We start from the raw sequence: 17,150 nt of genomic DNA on the forward strand, positions 1-17,150 counted from the left end.
AAGTAGAATTATCTAAAGAATACATGATGCATGTCTCTTAAAACGTAAATGCAAAATATGACTTTGAAATAAATATCCTTTCCACTTCCTCCCTCTTCAATAACAATAACGGTTCTACTCCAAAAACATAAGTTGGGTACGCTTACATGAATACAACTACAATTTCGTTGGGATTAAATAGTTCACTTCGTCGTTGTTAAGATCCTACCAGTAGAAATCTTGGAAGATAGGATATAAGAAAGAGCCACATAAATGATTAATATGAATAAAATGATCGCCGGCATAAACCATGGTAAAGCTTAAATTAGTTAAACTTCCATGGATACATCACTTTGAAAGGAATATTTGGATGGATTAATTGTCTTTTGCTCATTCAAGTCCAGTGACGAATATCTAAAGAAATTAATTTCATAAACTTATATATATATACATTGTAATTATATATCTCAAATATTAATTCAAATAAATTATACGCTAGTATTCAGAACCAACACTAGCACACGTATGCATGGCAGTAACTATATATAGCATTCCATATAAATGTAATTCTGATATAATTAATACAGTTACTATATACATCTATTTTAAATCAAATTAAAAACATAAAAACACAACTCAAGAAACTAATGATTGGCAACAGTATCTCCATCTTCGGTTGCAGCAATACCAAATGGTGTGCCCGTCACCAAACATTCAGTCTGAACATCATTTTTGTCAAGGTTCAAGTTCCAATCCGATCTCCCCAATGTTTTACTATGGAATCTTTTAGCCTTCGGTCTCTTCCATCTAAGTTTCACGTCTTTATCCCAACTCCTTGTCTTTGGTAACACTCTCATATCTACGAGTTCGTCCTTTCTTTTAATTGTGCTCATCATATTCCTTTTACTTGTATCACTTTCTTTTTTGTCGGTGATTAACTTGTGCTTTATCTTTTTAATCTGTTGTTCCTTTTTTATTTTCTTGTATTTGGACGTTTTAGTCTTTACGTAAGCTTTCTTTTCTGTATCTTTCAAACTATCTCGGCCTATATTGTTGTTGTCGTATGCTCTTGTACATCTCTTTGCTTCCTGAAGTTTTTCTGTACGTATTTTTCCTTTTAATTGTGTTCCTTCAAGAAAACCAGGATCAATATGTTCATCTTCTGCTTTGTCTGTATTGCGATGGTTGATAGCTGTCTGTGTAAAATGCATGCTCCATTTATATATTTGATCAAAGTGTATTGGAGTTTGTTGATAATCTGTTGTTTGTGTACTCTGATCTTTCACCTCTTTTCTTTTTGTAAGACCGGATTCTTTTCCTGAAGATAGTTCATCAGTTTGTGTCCCTTGTTCTGTCTTCATAATTTGTCTTTTGACGCAGTTACTCTGAGTATCTTGAAGACTTTTCCCCTCTTTATTACTAGCTCGTTCCCTTTCCTCTCTTTCATCATGATAATGGATCTCCATATTGCCATGTGATGTCATCCAGTAACGATGTTGTTTGTCCTTAAGTTCAAGTGTCAACAGGTTATCTTTGCAGTATACAGAACATGCAGAATTTGGAGTAAGGCGGTCAATGGTGTTGCTAAGCAACTCTAGTTCTGACTGACTTAACTGTTTTTGGTCTGAATACCTGTTAATGAACTGTTTTTGGTCTTTATTTTCTCCTTTCTCGTGTTTGGTTTGAGTTTGCCTGACCTGGTCGTATGTTAGTATACCCTGTGAATCTTCATTTACATTTATGTTTTCCTCTAAAATATATTCCTGTCTGCTTGTTGACCTCTTTTTATCTAAGTTGTTATTTTCTTTGACCATTGATTGAACAAGTAGATGGAGTTTGTGTCGAGTTATTAACCTTGATGTTTCTTTTGGTTTACCTGCATTGACTTTACTTGGATTTATTTTCTTATCACAATCACGTATGTGTTCGTTGAAACAGTAGGAATTGGTAGGTATTTTCCGCCCGTTTCCATCGTCTTCAGATATTGTATCTGGTTTGTAGTTGGGACTTGGACTTTCCTCTCTTTGTCTTATATCATCATCTTCACCTAACCAATCTGTTTCGTCCTTTGGACTAAGACTTTCCTCTGTCTGTTTTCTATTATCATCATCACCTAACCAATCTGTTTCGTACTTTGGACTAAGACTTTCCTCTGTCTGTTTTGTATTATCAATTTCACCTAACCAATCTGTTTCGTACTTTGGACTAAGACTTTCCTCTGTCTGTTTTGTATTATCATCTTCACCTAACCAATTTGTTTCGTACTTTGGACTAAGACTTTCCATTGTGTAAACTGCATCTTCCTTCACAACTATGGAATTGCATGGTGTTGTAAAGTATTCTATTAAAGGGTTTGATGTTTTCTCGATTGTCTCTCCTGTTTGAGCGGCAGCCGTTTGTTCTGTTCTTTGTTCTAATATAACGGACCTGTGATCTTCCGTCTCTATTATCTTAAAGTTGGTATCAGCTCCTTTATTTTTCTTTGCCTCATTCCATTCCACTTCACTCAAATGTTTAGATGGGGTATACCATTCTGGTTCATCGTTGATATCTGTTCTAGTTGTTTCTCCGGAACCAACATTTTCGTCTGTTTCTTTTCTTCTCACAATTTGATCATGGTCTCCGGTCTTTTCAATCTTGAAATTAATATCATCTATTCTTTTCTTTGTTTTAGGTTCCCATAAACTTTTCAGCTTTAAATATCCCTCAATTGTAACTTTACTTAATGTACAGAGATAGCGTTTTGCTTCGTATACTGAACCTTCGGCAACAGCTTTTACCAGTTCTTTCCCTTCTTCATCACAACAAGCATTAGTAAGGTATTTTATAATCAGATGTTCTTTCACATTTTCTGATTCATTTTGAAATGCCCCTTCTACCAATTCTTCGATCCTGTCTGTAAATTCGTCCAATAACTCATCTGGATATGGGCAGACATTCTCTAAACTTTCCATAATGAGTAAGGGGTAGCCAACTGAATCAAATCGATCGTTAAAGAGTTTGCATATGGTTTCGTATTCTGCTTGTACTGGATATGACCTGTTCTCATAGAATTTCAGTGCTTTTCCAGTAATTCTCGATACCAAGGTTTGTAATTTTTGTTCACTATTCCACCCTTTCACAAAAGCTGTGGAATCTATATCGGCTTTCAGCAGGAACCATCCGAGCGGCGCTGTTCCGTCAAACTTATTAGAGTTACTCATATTTTGAGTTGAGTTGTGATTTACTAACTACGATTACAATAAAAGCTTAAAAAAACGAAAATTACAAGTAATTACACACAAAATATATACAATACAAATTGTGTAACACTGCAATATAAAAAAACACTACACCCACAAACAAGATTTAAAAACAAAATCACAAACACCTGTACATACAATCACAATTTTAGAAAAATTGGTATACTGATTGCATTCTGATTTGCCAATGAAAACAAAAATATAGCAAAAAAAAAAACAATCTGAAAACACCTATGACATCAGAGGATCTGACGCGCAAAGCTGCTTCGGGAATTAAATAATTTAAATAACCCTGTTTATATCAGCATATAAGTCAAGGGACCTAAATATTCAAAACTTTCACATATGCATACATGTAAATAAACATATAATTTGCACAAGAAAATATGTTAATATTTCTTTTTCTTTTTAATATCAAATATACAAATTCGTAAACTCAGGAAAAAAAAACTATTTAAACACAGGCATGAAATTGTAAACAATGACGTATGTATACACAATTCACAACAAATAGTAGTACAGTACAAGTTTTATTATCAACACATTCTTGAGTGAACACTTTTCAGACGGTAAAACCGACAAGACAATTAAACAAAATGAAAAAAAAAAAATTTGATAACAACTATGACATTAGAAGATCTGACGCACACAGTTGTATCAATAATTTATGAAAAACAAAAGAAAAACATATAAATGAAATCTGACATCAGAAGATCTGACGCTCAACGGAATATCAATGAATAAAAAAAGAAATGTGTTGATTTGTATTAATATAAATAAACAAAACCTGAAATAAACCAAATAGATACTCAATAATATCCACTAGTAGTTTGTTTTATAAGGTTATTTTGTCTTATTCTCTAGGTGTATGTAAATCTGTGTATTTTATAACTGTGTTACAAAAAGGGGGATGGGAATTTTATCACATGGAAAGTCTGATAATCACAATATAAATATGAAACGAATATTTCACTCGCGCAAATGCCAATAGTACTGATAAATCAGCGCGCCATGAAATAATACAATCGCGGGAGAGAAGAAACAAAGATTTTTCTCTCGCGAAAACAAAGAAAAAAAATGAAATTCGGCGGGAATAAATGTCACCGATAAACCGCATTGGAAATCAGTGGAATCGTGCCGACTTCTGACACCACTGTAATGATTTTATAGGGTTATGTATATGCAATATATTACCTATAATATCACAATCCTATGCTTGAGTCATTAGTCGTCTAATAGGCCGCTCATCAATGTAGGGACGTCCGATCTGGATAACAACTAGGGTAATGACTGCCAAATATACCATGGCGAAACCCGGAATTCCATGATATGACGTAGTAGTCTTCCGAATGTACATATGTAATATTAAACCCAAGTATGTGTAGTTCCGAGTAAACTGGTGTTGTCCATATTCATTACAGTACATCAGAAGGGTGTTTTTCACCCTCTCACAGACATCTCTGGTACCCAGACCGGAGTTTAAACTAGCATGGGTACTATGGGGGCCTCGGTTGGTTAAAGTAGTTCTCGACTTTGACCTGGCTGGAGATCAATCTGCTGATATCTCTTCGGTTTGTCTGTCCCCCCCCCACCCCCGAGCAGCCCGGTGGTTCTCTCCGAGTACTTCGGCTTCCTCCACCATAATATTATAACAGACTCTGGCCGGTGTCCTAACACTTCTTGTTGATGGGGTGGGGATGGTCCTTGTAAATATAGATTTGTAAATACGTTAGTGACACATCTCAATTAATTCCGATAGGGCAGGCGCGGATCCAGAGGGGGGTTCCGGGGGTTGGACCCCCCTTTTTTTTTTGGACGATCAATGTATTTGAATGGGGACATGTAATTGGATTTTGATATTTGATGAACATAATATACTAGAATTACTAGATCATGTAGATAGAAATGCAAACTTTACGTCAATTAATTCCATGATACGACAAAGCTGTAAACAATACCTTGACATGGAAAAGGGGAGGGGGGGGGGTAGTTCCTATATTTTTAGTGGTATGAGTGTGTCGCAAAACAGGGTCCCCTTTTTGTGCCCTGCTGGTTAGAACATAGTCTTTTTTTTTTTAACAAAGTATTTGTTAAGAACAGGTTTGCTTATTTAACTGTTTAAGGAACCCAGATCTAGAACAGCATCTATTTTTTTTTTATAATCTAGAACAGGATCATTCCCACATGTCCCAGTGCATATTTTAACAAATGTATACATTTTCTGAGCGTGTCTAGAACAGGGTATGTTTTTCAATATTTATGTTTAGAACAGGGCATGTTTTTTAATATTTATGTTTAGAACAGGGTACGTTTTTCATTGTTTTCTGGTTAGAACAGGATATGATTTGGCAAGTGCTGTCGGCACAGTTATACGGGGAAGGGGAATGTCAGGACTTTTTTCGAGACTTCGGGATCAGGTGTTTTCAAGCTCGGGATTTCGGGATTGATCCTTTCGGGATACGGAAATTCTTGTTTCCAATTTCGGGATGCCAGGATTTAAATTTCTTTAATTTTTTTTTTTTGCATTTTTAAACTTTTGGGATTCGAGCGTCACTGATGAGTCTTTTGTAGGCGAAACGCGCGTCTGACGTATATAAAAAAAATCAGTCCTGGTATCTATGATGAGTTTATTTACAACCACTGGGTCGATGCCACTGCTGGTGGAAATTTATTTCCCAGAGGGTATCACCAGCCCAGTAGTCAGCACTTTTGTACTGACATGAATTATCATTGATATGGTTATATTTATAAATTAACTGTTTACAAAATTTTGAATTTTCAAAATACTAAGGCTTTTCTAACTCAGGCATAGATTACCTTAGCTGTATTTGGCAAAACTTTTAGGAATTTCGGTCCTCATTGCTCTTCAACTTCGTACTTTATTTGGCATTTTAAAACTTTTTGGGTTCGAGCGTCACTGATGAGCTGTTGTAGACGAAACGCGCGTCTGGCGTATATACAAAATTTAGTCCTGGTATCTATGATGAGTTTATCTGCAATGTTGGAGAGTGTCATTTGTTTGATATTCACATACCAAGGTGAGCGAAACAGGCTCTTTAGAGCCTCTAGTTTAAATTATCATTTACTCGATTAATGTGCTTTTCATTTAATGATGGGAATAGTGTTTATCCAAATATCTTTAATTTTTAATCAGTACAGCTTATAAGGACACATCTATCGAATGGTAACGAACTGATTCCTTCGTTAATAATATTATCAGGGGTTGGCTGTTTTGCCGAACAAGCTTATGAAAACTGTGAAAACATCATATCTAGTCCGAAATCACACATTAAACAAACTATAAAAATTACTTAAACATGATAAAAAGATTGGTGAAAAATCAATGTTGAGTTGCATTGAGATTGAGTGATATTAAAGGAGCTGTATAAACAATAAAGGTGATTTGGCATTAATTTTAGTACTACAGATAGAGAGAAACTAAACAAACGAAATGATTAGCAATACAAGATCAACACAACAGAGAATTTTATCATGAATTATATCCTCGCGGATCGTCTAAAATGTTAGGGACTGTTCTGTGTTGAGAATGCATATAGACTAAGATGAGGAACACAGGCTTTTGTGAGCATCAAAATCAAATGCCCAAACAAACCTAACGAATGGATAACCACTACCATATTCCTTCCTTTGTACAGGCATTTTCTTATATGTAGAACATGGTAGATTAAACACGGCTATGCATCTATTGTAATAAAAAGGATTAATGATGTTGCTATTTCGTAATGTAACATGGTCTGCTTATTGTTCTTTTCCCTCAGACTCTCAACAGACGAACTACATCTGTGAGAGCTGATGTTGAGTCTTTACATGTTGGGGGAAACTAGCCGTGGACAATGCCTATGATGGTTTAATGCATTGCTGTCGCTGTAGAGACAGGCCGGAATCGACAACCGGAAAATCTAGAATACAATAAGTGTTCGAATTGTTTAATGAAGAATAAAGTTAAAACATTACAATATTAGATAATATTTTACACATTGTTTTTTCCAAAGTATTTGTAAATTGAAACATTAATAAAAATGAAACATACATTTTTAATTGTTCTTAATATTATAAAACAGTTATAATCAATACCGTACTTATGATCTAAAAACTTTCTTTAAAGAAAAAACAAATAAATTGAACTATTAGAAATGATCTTAAGAATAAAAAAATTATTTCAAATTATTCCAAACTTACCTAGAAAACAACAATTAAGTCTTCAAATTGAACACAAATTGTAAACCAAGGCTTTTATAGACTTTATTGTAATTACTGATTATCAAATTATCTTTGATGTCGTGACCACTATTTATAGAATTTCGAAGTATGGCCAAAACAAACAGATGTTAACGATTATTGTTTAATTATTATTAATCTTATGTGTATACAAAACTTGACCATCAAGTAACCAGAAACTAATTAACTCTATGTCGCATCTGCTATTTGTCCCATAATACATTATAAGATTTTCATTATGATATAAATTGTCATAAATTTGTTTATCTTTAACTTGTACCGACTAATAAATTATATAACAGTCTTTGTGGAATTGAGGAACTCAATTTCCATTCTTGATAACAGCATATTGATACCAATAATCTATAATAATATCAGGAATAGTTAGATGGATAGTTTACAACATAGTTTGTCCAAAAGTCATGTCAAACTTCTTATATAATTTAGAGCATCAATAATCTATACCATATATTTATAAATTGAAAAAAAACAATATAAAGCACAATTTTACGTCACAATAAATCACTCAAATTAAGATCATCACTCAAAGATTTTACGGTCGCAATCATGAGCTGATTGGCCATTATGACAAAAGTCTGTAAGAAATCATATCTGATATTCTACCTCAGTCATAATAACCTTCCATCATTACCGTACTGAACAAAGAAATGACACGACGGGTGCTGTATACTGTGCAGGAAATGCTTACCCTTCCGGAGCACCTGATTTCACTCCCGGTTTCTAGTGGATTTCCCCGTACGAAATACGTAGTAGTGTCAACGTATATCCCACCTAGACACTAGTAGAAATAAAGTAGGAATTAACCTAGAATCAAAGGTTCTATACAGAAAGTAGGCGGACAGGAAAAATGAACGAAATTCTGACTGGATTTTATTATATTCCTACTACCAAAATCCTACTACCTAGGTTGAATAACAATTTTAAAATTCTGTATTGTTATTTTCCTACTGCATGAAAAAGATTCCTACAAGAATTAATTTATAAATTCCAACCAGAAAATCTTTTTACCTGGAACGTTATCTTGAGCTGGATTTCTGTTTATGACACACATATTGCAGTGTTAAATGCAAGCAAGTTCCAGTTCACAAATTCAAAAATTGGAGGGAAAAGAATGAAAACTTGTATTGGAATACAATGCTGCAAGCTAGGGTCACACATGTACAACTACAATGTAGAAATGTAAGAAAATATTGCTTATGAAGACTGAATTAAGGGTATTCTTATACATTCAAGATGATTTTTTTATCTGCCTGCCAAAATTGTTTAGTAATCAATTAATTCAACAATAGTGCATAATCTTACTCATTATTCATTCATAACTCTTTTCTAAATGTTTATGTTTAACACAATTTCTAGCTTGCATAAATTGCAGTTTTCTGATAAATTTCAAAAGTCCAATTTTTTAAAAATTAATTTATTCAATGAATTTCCATGGTTCTTCGTTGTTGAGATTCAAACTTAACTCATTGACCCAGTTGTGTATTTGTGAATACACACTTACATTTTGTATATTTTTAGATTCCTATCAGAAAATATTTTTCTGGGTGGAATTTTGAAAAATTCCTAACACGTTTTCTAGTAGGAATATTCCTGGTAGGAATATACAATTTTATTCCTAATAAGAAATTCCTGCTAATTTAATTTTTTTCTATTTTCCGTGTGGAATCATATAACCGTCGGACTAGAATATCACTCTTTTTTGGAAGGAATTCAAAGCAATATTCCTACTATATTCCGTGTACATTGCATATTGAATATTTCATACAGGTGACGTGTTGTTTCTTATTTATTATTTGTTACTGTTGATGTAAATGGCTTTTGGTTTTATGAGTCTTTGTTTACTCCTTGGTTGTGATTGTTATTGGCTTGTTATATAGCTAAATAAACTTGTCACTAGTATGACAGTCGTATAAAATGCCTTTATATTGACAACAAAGTTTGAACAACATAAACAGACATATAAGGTAAACATGTCAAAATTAGGGAACCAACAGTCAACATTGTAACCTCAATCTATAAAATGAAAAAAAAAAAAAAATATGTCAACAAAGCACATATTAAGCAAAAGCGAAAGATAAGAATAAAACAAATTTACGGCACGAAAACACAATGGCGGGTTGTAAGAGTACCAAGCAACGTGGATATAACAAAGATATAAACAAAACAGTAAGGCAGCAACCATTTGATTTTCGGGGGGGGGGGGGGGCTATGGTGACAAGTCGAAAACAATTTTTTTCTTTCAATTTTAGCATTACATATAATGGCAGCTGAGGGTGAAACAAACAATTTTTTTTCTCAGAATCAAAAATAAATTATTTTTTTCTCCACAAACTGGAAACAAACTTTTTTTTCCAAAAAAACCCATAGCCCCCCCCCCCCCCAGAAAATCAAATGGTTGCTGCCTAAAAGTAAACTGTTCACTGGCAAATATGGTAAAATCGAAATAGCAAACATATTACGTTCTTTATTTAAAAGAATAACAAATATTCGCAGTCAATTAAGTTTTTCATAAGGATTTGATAGTCGTTAAGATCACGCTTTAAACTTGATATTCGTTGAAAGATTTGAGTTCACCATACTGTGTCTAATGAAATGAGCTGTCCTGTCTTGAAGTTTGAGTAGGTGTTAGGTTAATTGCTGATGTTATGTTTGAATTGCATTTTTCTCCAATACAACATCTTCCCTGAAGTGTGAAGGACTGGCGCTTTCCGAACACATCGGTCACTGAGTTATGGAACTTCTGACAAGTCTATAAAACAAAACAAACCAATACTTAAACTATTTGCTGGATCTTTTTCAGAATTTGGATTCATGTACTATGATCTACTGTGGTTTCATTAATATTCGTTAAATACTAATTTTCGTGGATTTCGTGAGTACAGAAGAACTACGAATTTAAATATTCAACGAACTACACATTATCTAAAGGAATGTAAACAGAATTTTAAAAAGGGATTGAACCATAGTAACTTCCTTGATTAATTAAACACTTCAGTTTGAAGATGTTGAAAAGGAGGGGTAAAAAATATTTTTGAAGGTCAATTGGGCTATTTTTAAGGTTACTGTTATTAAAATGAATATAATATTTTAGAAATTTAACCGTTTTATCATAAATGTTCCCTGATTTCCCTTGCTTGATTAGATTTAAATGCATAAAGATGGAATTTATAGCAACGACAAATAGTATGGTGAATTTGGGGGTCAAGATTTTAAACGTCACGATCACAGTTGCTCAAACAACATATTTACATATTGTTCTCAGTATGAATAGTAATATATTGTTACAGGTGAAAAGTCAGCAATAATTGTACGTGCTTATAAAACTAGACGATGTGATATAATTGTCAATGAGAAAACTATCAATCAAAAACAAACAAATTGGAAAAAAGAAACTAAATACAAACAGTTTTGATATAATCATACCTTTTTTTCCATGCATCCTAATCTTACTGCTGGTTTGAAATCATGCGTTAGTACCTCCATCAGAAAGCATTCCTGGAAGGAGGATATATTTTAGGATGAAGATTATCAGAAACTATCATTGAAATGCTGGAACAGCGCTAGGAGTAAAAAGTAAAATCACAAAAATACTGCGCTCTGAGGAAAATTCAAAGCTGAAAGTCCTTAATCGAATGGCAAATTAAAAGTTCAAACACAACAAATGAATGGATAACAACTGTCATATTTCTGACTTGGTACTAATGAGACTAAAGTATACCTCCATTTGTCTCATCGGTAGTCATACCGAGTCAAGTGAATCAATCTTTATCGTGTTAATCATAAGCACACGTTTATATCTTATAAATAATAAGTTAACAAATGTAAATATTATTTAGATTAACCAAATACTGTCATGTTCAGATAACACAGTCGGAAGAAGACCATACGCGAAATCGACCACCTACAAGGCTAGCTATACACGCGAACAAACAAACTGATATAAAAAAAAACTATACATTATGCCATTGATAATTTGCGACATACGAACTTATCTCCTGATGTATAATACCAGTAATACAAAGTAAAACTGAAAAAAACTCCGAAGAAAATTCAAAAAGGAAAGTCTCTAATTAAATGCCAAAAACACATCACGCGAATGGATAACAACTTTCATATTTGTTGCTTGGTACAGGAATTTGGCTATGTAGAAGATGGTGACTTAAACCTGGTTTTATAACTAGCAAAACATATGACTTGTATTTATTTAATTTTGTTTTGATTTGTGTTTTAAAGCCACATTTAAGCACCACTGTTTTCAGCTATTTTGTTATATTGACAAAGATGTATGGCCAAAACAAGTAGACACACTGGGTATAAATGTCAAAATTGGGGTATAGCAGTCACCATTGTGTTATAACCTTAATCTCTTTAAAAACATACAAATACATTTTAGAGAGTTAAGTGACTTACCTTGCCATCATTACATTCCGTTGTAGTATTACATTTGTCTGGAGATTCGATCTCGTCACATGACAGGCAGTTATCTGGTAAGGAAAATAGAGCAGATATTGTTGGTTAAAAAGATCTGTAGGGGCATTCAAACACATCAGAGGTATTTTATAGTGGGATACAACACAATATCGAAGGAAAGAAACAAATAAAAAATAAAGCAGTGTAAATAATGTGTCTAACTCGTATGGATATTTGATCTGTAGTCATTCGAAAGAGACATGGCTTGTAAAACATGTCGATGTTTAAGTTGATTTAAGTCTTTGATACATGATTTTTATCATTAATTGTATTTGTGTTTTAACTTGCTGTCACTGTCAGCAACTGGGAGTACTCTCAAATCGTACTTTCTAGTTAATTTGACCTGTTGATACTATTTGTAATGCTTTTTTGTTAATTTTTTTATTAAAATGTTTACTTATTATTTTTTGTGAACTCTTTACTTCAAGTAAATACATTCTACATAATTCCCTTACATTTTTTAGTCTTTTTTACAGGAATTACGACTGTTCAACATAAAACCTTTGACCGACTGACAGAAAATTTGCTTTCCTAAACAAATGTATTTCAACATTTTCCCAGAAATTCTTTAATTGATTAACTTTAAGTCACTTTATAAAAAGCCCTTGAAGGAAGTCCAATTTTTAAAACACTTTTCAGATGTATGCGATAATTGTTTTGCTGTACCTATATTTTGACTATTTTATTCCTTATGTCTGTTTTGTTCACGCATCGATGTAAATATAATGGATTTTGATAAGACTGTCGTAAAAGTGAGAGGTTTAGCGCTATAAAACCAGGTTAAATCCTACATTTGAAAATGCCTGTACCAAGTCAGGAATATGACAGTTGTTGTCCATTCGTTTGATGTGTTTTGTCATTTGATTTCGCCGTGTGATTATGGACTTTCCTATTGAATTTTCCTCGGAGAACAGTATTTTTGTAATTTTACTTTTTTCCATACTTACAACACTTTCCGCATGTATGTGGACATATGTTATTAGCTATACAGCTGTCAGAACACATATTTGGTATAACTGTAGCTATTCTGGCACAGACATCATCAGCAAGATTCTCACACAGTGTCCTATTCTTTAACTCACCTATGACGACAGTTCTAATTAAATAACTAAAACAGTTTCAATCAAAACAAAATTATAATGATAGAGAATGATATTAACAACAACTGATGCGTTCTTGTTGTTATGGGTTTTAAAACATTATAGTCATTTTTACGCCGACGTGAGGCATAATGAGCTGAAATCTTCTGACGATAATATTCTATAATTCTTTGTTACAAATGACGCTGCAATTTTCAAATCACTATTCTATGAAGTTTATGATGAAAAGAAATGTTTTTTAGGTGAATTTATTTTTTTTATATTAATAAACAACATCGGTTTTGCAACTGAGTTATTGTATTTACATTATATTAAGTATAAGTATATTCGCGTATACTATTTGTTATTGTCTTATCGAATTGACAACAACATGATCAATATTAGATCAAAAGTAAGATAGATACCTAAGTCTCGAAAAAAATAAGAACTTTAATATCAATTTAATAAAATCCTTGCGACTGTCATACAGGTCTGAGGTGTAGCTAACTATGAAATCAGGTTTTGTTCATTATTTTTTTTTAAAGGAAATTACTTTACCAAAAGAGGTGAAATATACCAAACGGACATTCAAGGTCAATAATATGACTGTTGTTTTCTATTCTTTTGATGGTATTGATTTTGCAATTTGATAAAGAATGTTTCTTTGAAATATTCCCTGGAGTTCCTGATTTTTGTTATTTTATTTTTACAGAAAAACATGAGGAAACATTCTACCAGATTTATTTGATTGCTATTACTCCACGGTTTGTATCTCCTATCAGTGGAAGCGTAATCTTCAGTTTACAAACATTCACAGACGTCCGAGTCTTTGCTCATTTTGCCTTCCTGTGACTTTTAGATGAAAAACAGCAATACACGCGCTGTTCCTTTGTATTTCGAGATCTTTTTTTATGGCTGTGTATGTAATGCCTTTGTATGTTGGTAGTATGAAAGGTCGAGTTGACATAAATTTCACCTGTTTGCGACTTTTTGTAGTTAAGGAATTATATACAAATTATTAGAATATATTTACCTCCGTCTGGTGACTTCGTATCATTTCCAATATTAAGTAACGATGGGGGTTTATTGTTACATTGGTCAGTGTTACAGCATCCTGCATCGATACTTACTCTCTTGGTGTGAGAAATAGAGGAGTACTGTAAACATGTCTATAAAGAAAACAGGCATCATATACTGAACTTCACTCCGATTTTTTGTATAGATAAAGTCGGTAGGCTTAGTAAGAAAACTAGGTATGTAGTCCTCCGCCTGTGTCCGAATCATGTAAATATTAAGGTACCGGTGCGACTTGATTTGCGTTTACCTGAGACCTTATCATGTACATATCGGTATGACACGATTGTCCTTTGCTTGTAGCGTAATTCTAAAAATCTCGGAGAATTGGTACCAATTAATTATCCTTTGTCAGAAGCCTTACCATGTAAATCATGTACATATTGATGTATCAGTACTACTCGATTATCCTCTGTCTGTAGCCTTATCATGTAAATTCCGAATTATTGGTAGGACAATATTGTCCTCTGCTGGGCTATAGCCTTTTGTTTGATTGATTTGACGTTGTTTGGTTGTGATCGGTAAAACATAGATGCATATTCGGGTCGGTAAAATATTTTTGAATGAACATTTCTGATAACCCTGGCACGGTATTGTGATTCTGATCATTCTAGAATATTATTTGTTACCAGTGACAGTTGCATGGTTGAGATACAGACAATATCAATTGCATGGTTGAGATACAGACAATATCAATTGCATGGTGTTTTATTTTATATTTGTATGATCCGTTCCTTGACGTAATTTACGGTATCCAGCGATTAGGAAGCAGACATTTGATATTTTTTAAACAAAAAAGGTCTGTACGTTGAAACTAGTTTACATTCAGAATGCTAGGCATCCGATATGAGTATCAAGACATTTTACTTCAGTTGTATTGTTTCTATATTTCTAATTGGTTGCTCGCGTACTACTTTACCTTTATTAAAAAGAAAATCATACGTACATGCTTTGATGCACATCCTAGTTTGAATGTTTCTTCAAAATGATCGTTGAATGTTTGGACTGTAAAACAATACTGCAATGAAACAAAGAAGAGCAGATTAAATGTAGTTAAATCAAATAATTAGGGGAATATTAATATAAATCAATTAAACAAATGGTAACATATTATAATATCCATTCATAAAAATTATTTTAATACATCAGCGTTCAATAAATAAATTAATTTTAGTTCATTTTATATAATACTTATCAATATACATGTTTGACAACGAGAATATGTTGGGGTCATGTCTGTTTTAATGTTTACCTCATCACTTGAGTTACATTGTATTATTGTTCTACACCTCGTTGCATCAGCTACCTCATGACAACTGTGACAAATCAATGCTGAAAATATAGGAGCGGCAAATTCAAAATTTAAACACTTTGCTTTCTCAATGTACGTATTCCTTTTAGTATGTAAGATAAGCTTTGATACTGTACGATTTAAAGTTACTACAGTTGAAAAAAACTAGTAGTAATCCGGTCTTCAAGATTAAAAGGGAATGAAGGTTTGAACATCATTCCTCACTAAAAAAAAGTATATAAGAAAACTATTTGTTCTAAGAACACGACATATGCATACCAATTAACTATTTGTTTTTCTGAACTTGTGTTTTTGTTTAAGCAGATGAGGAAGAAAAGAGGACCACAACCTCCTGCTATGGATGCAAACATTCTACCAAGAGACTAATGCTGCTAGATATTTGTGTATTGTAAATTCTCGTTCATGTATACTGCACTTTAGAAGCCTGTTCTTTTTCAAATATGATTTACAGCATTTAGATGTAACCATCGACCATTGCATTATAATATTTGTGAATTGCAAATAATATACCCCAATTTAAATACAACTAAATTATCAAAACTACATACGACATTGTCCACAGAATCTTGTACATAACTTTGCCATACATGGATCGTTGCACATATTTGGGTCAGCGTTTGCCATCAGATTACACAAGGCAATATCCTTATCAAAACACAGACCAGCATTTGTGACGGCTATCAATGTAATCAAAATACAAACTGAAATAGAGTTTTGCACATTAGGTAAAACACAAACTAACCAGTATTTTTCACGACATTGTTGACCTATACAATGTGTTTGTATCTAAACTCGCTAGAAACTTGTTTTCACAATCTTAAATCGCCAGGTTCTAGGCTAGTCATCTGAAAACAGTAAACCATGTCGTTCAGGTAATAGTGAAGACATACACTATTACAAAGTTAAGATAACCTAATGGCATATGTTATATTGCATTTACGATTTGAAATGGTGTGTACTAACTATTGTAACACATCGATTGTATGTAAATATTTACCTATAAATTGTACGGCTGCCATGTTTACAAGTCAGTATGATAAGATCGGAATCGTGATGGCAGATAAGTGTTCATTGTATGATACATAATAATAAGTAACTAGAAATCAGACGGCAGTTTCAAACTTATTATTAGTCATTCATATGATAAGGAAGAAACATATCAAGTTATATGGGGAATGAGGGGATTGTGATATTTCCAGTTTTAGTAGCGTTTCAATATTTTATAAGATCAAACTACTAATTAAAAATCATTACATCCAATAAACATTTATAGATTCTGTACACTCACTGTTTGTATTGTATTAAACGTATGATTTGTTGTTGTTTCTGGATTTCATTTATTTAATTGGGACATCACGGGGATGTAACTCAGAAAAAATAAAATTTCCACAGGAATCTATATTTTTCTATGTTATGTTTTAGGACGAATAATCGTACTGTGACCCCATTTGTTTCTTTTGAAATTCCGAAAGTCTTTGCTAAGGGCTTTCATATCGTATTCTATTTCACAAGTCTACCTTTCATTTATTTTGCTTTTTATACACATAATAGTTTTTTTGGTGTGTAATCCTTAGAACATGAGTAATTTTTCACAACCTGTAGTTTGAAAAAAGCTCGGTGACCTATCATTTTTACGGTCATTTTAAAGTACATGTCCCAGTTCGAACAATATCTAAATTGAATAAAAGAAAAAACTATATGATTACAAAAAGCTTACACTTCTGTGTTAAGTTA

General features: G+C 32.9%; 2 protein-coding genes across 2 annotated transcripts; both read right to left on the reverse strand.

The window, feature by feature from the left end:
- Nucleotides 1-623: 623 nt before the first annotated feature.
- On the reverse strand, nt 624-3,182 carry LOC139492291 (trichohyalin-like). The gene has a single exon (XM_071280509.1). The coding sequence runs from the start codon at nt 3,180-3,182 to the stop codon at nt 624-626; it is 2,559 nt and encodes an 852-aa protein (XP_071136610.1).
- A 6,743-nt stretch (nt 3,183-9,925) lies between these two features.
- On the reverse strand, nt 9,926-16,520 carry LOC139493238 (uncharacterized). The gene is made up of 9 exons (XM_071281464.1): nt 16,414-16,520; nt 15,965-16,117; nt 15,357-15,436; nt 15,051-15,122; nt 14,064-14,199; nt 12,899-13,033; nt 11,892-11,965; nt 10,905-10,976; nt 9,926-10,230 (listed from the first exon to the last, which is right to left on the reverse strand). Exons 1-9 carry the CDS (start codon nt 16,433-16,435, stop codon nt 10,066-10,068), a joined length of 909 nt encoding a protein of 302 aa, XP_071137565.1. The 5' UTR covers nt 16,436-16,520; the 3' UTR covers nt 9,926-10,065.
- Nucleotides 16,521-17,150: the final 630 nt, after the last annotated feature.

The sequence above is a fragment of the Mytilus edulis genome, chromosome 10, assembly GCF_963676685.1.
Source record: "Mytilus edulis chromosome 10, xbMytEdul2.2, whole genome shotgun sequence".
Lineage (NCBI taxonomy): Eukaryota > Metazoa > Mollusca > Bivalvia > Mytilida > Mytilidae > Mytilus > Mytilus edulis.

Excerpts from the sequence above, each read along its gene's own strand:
- LOC139492291 (XM_071280509.1), bottom strand. The coding sequence starts at position 3,182 with ATGAGTAACTCTAATAAGTTTGACGGAACAGCGCCGCTCGGATGGTTC.
- LOC139493238 (XM_071281464.1), bottom strand. The coding sequence starts at position 16,435 with ATGGCAGCCGTACAATTTATAG. Across the intron at positions 15,123-15,356 it reads AATGTAACTCAAGTGATGAG|TATTGTTTTACAGTCCAAAC; the intron begins GTAAACATTAAA and ends GTTTCATTGCAG. Across the intron at positions 10,231-10,904 it reads TAGGATGCATGGAAAAAAAG|ACTTGTCAGAAGTTCCATAA; the intron begins GTATGATTATAT and ends TTTGTTTTATAG.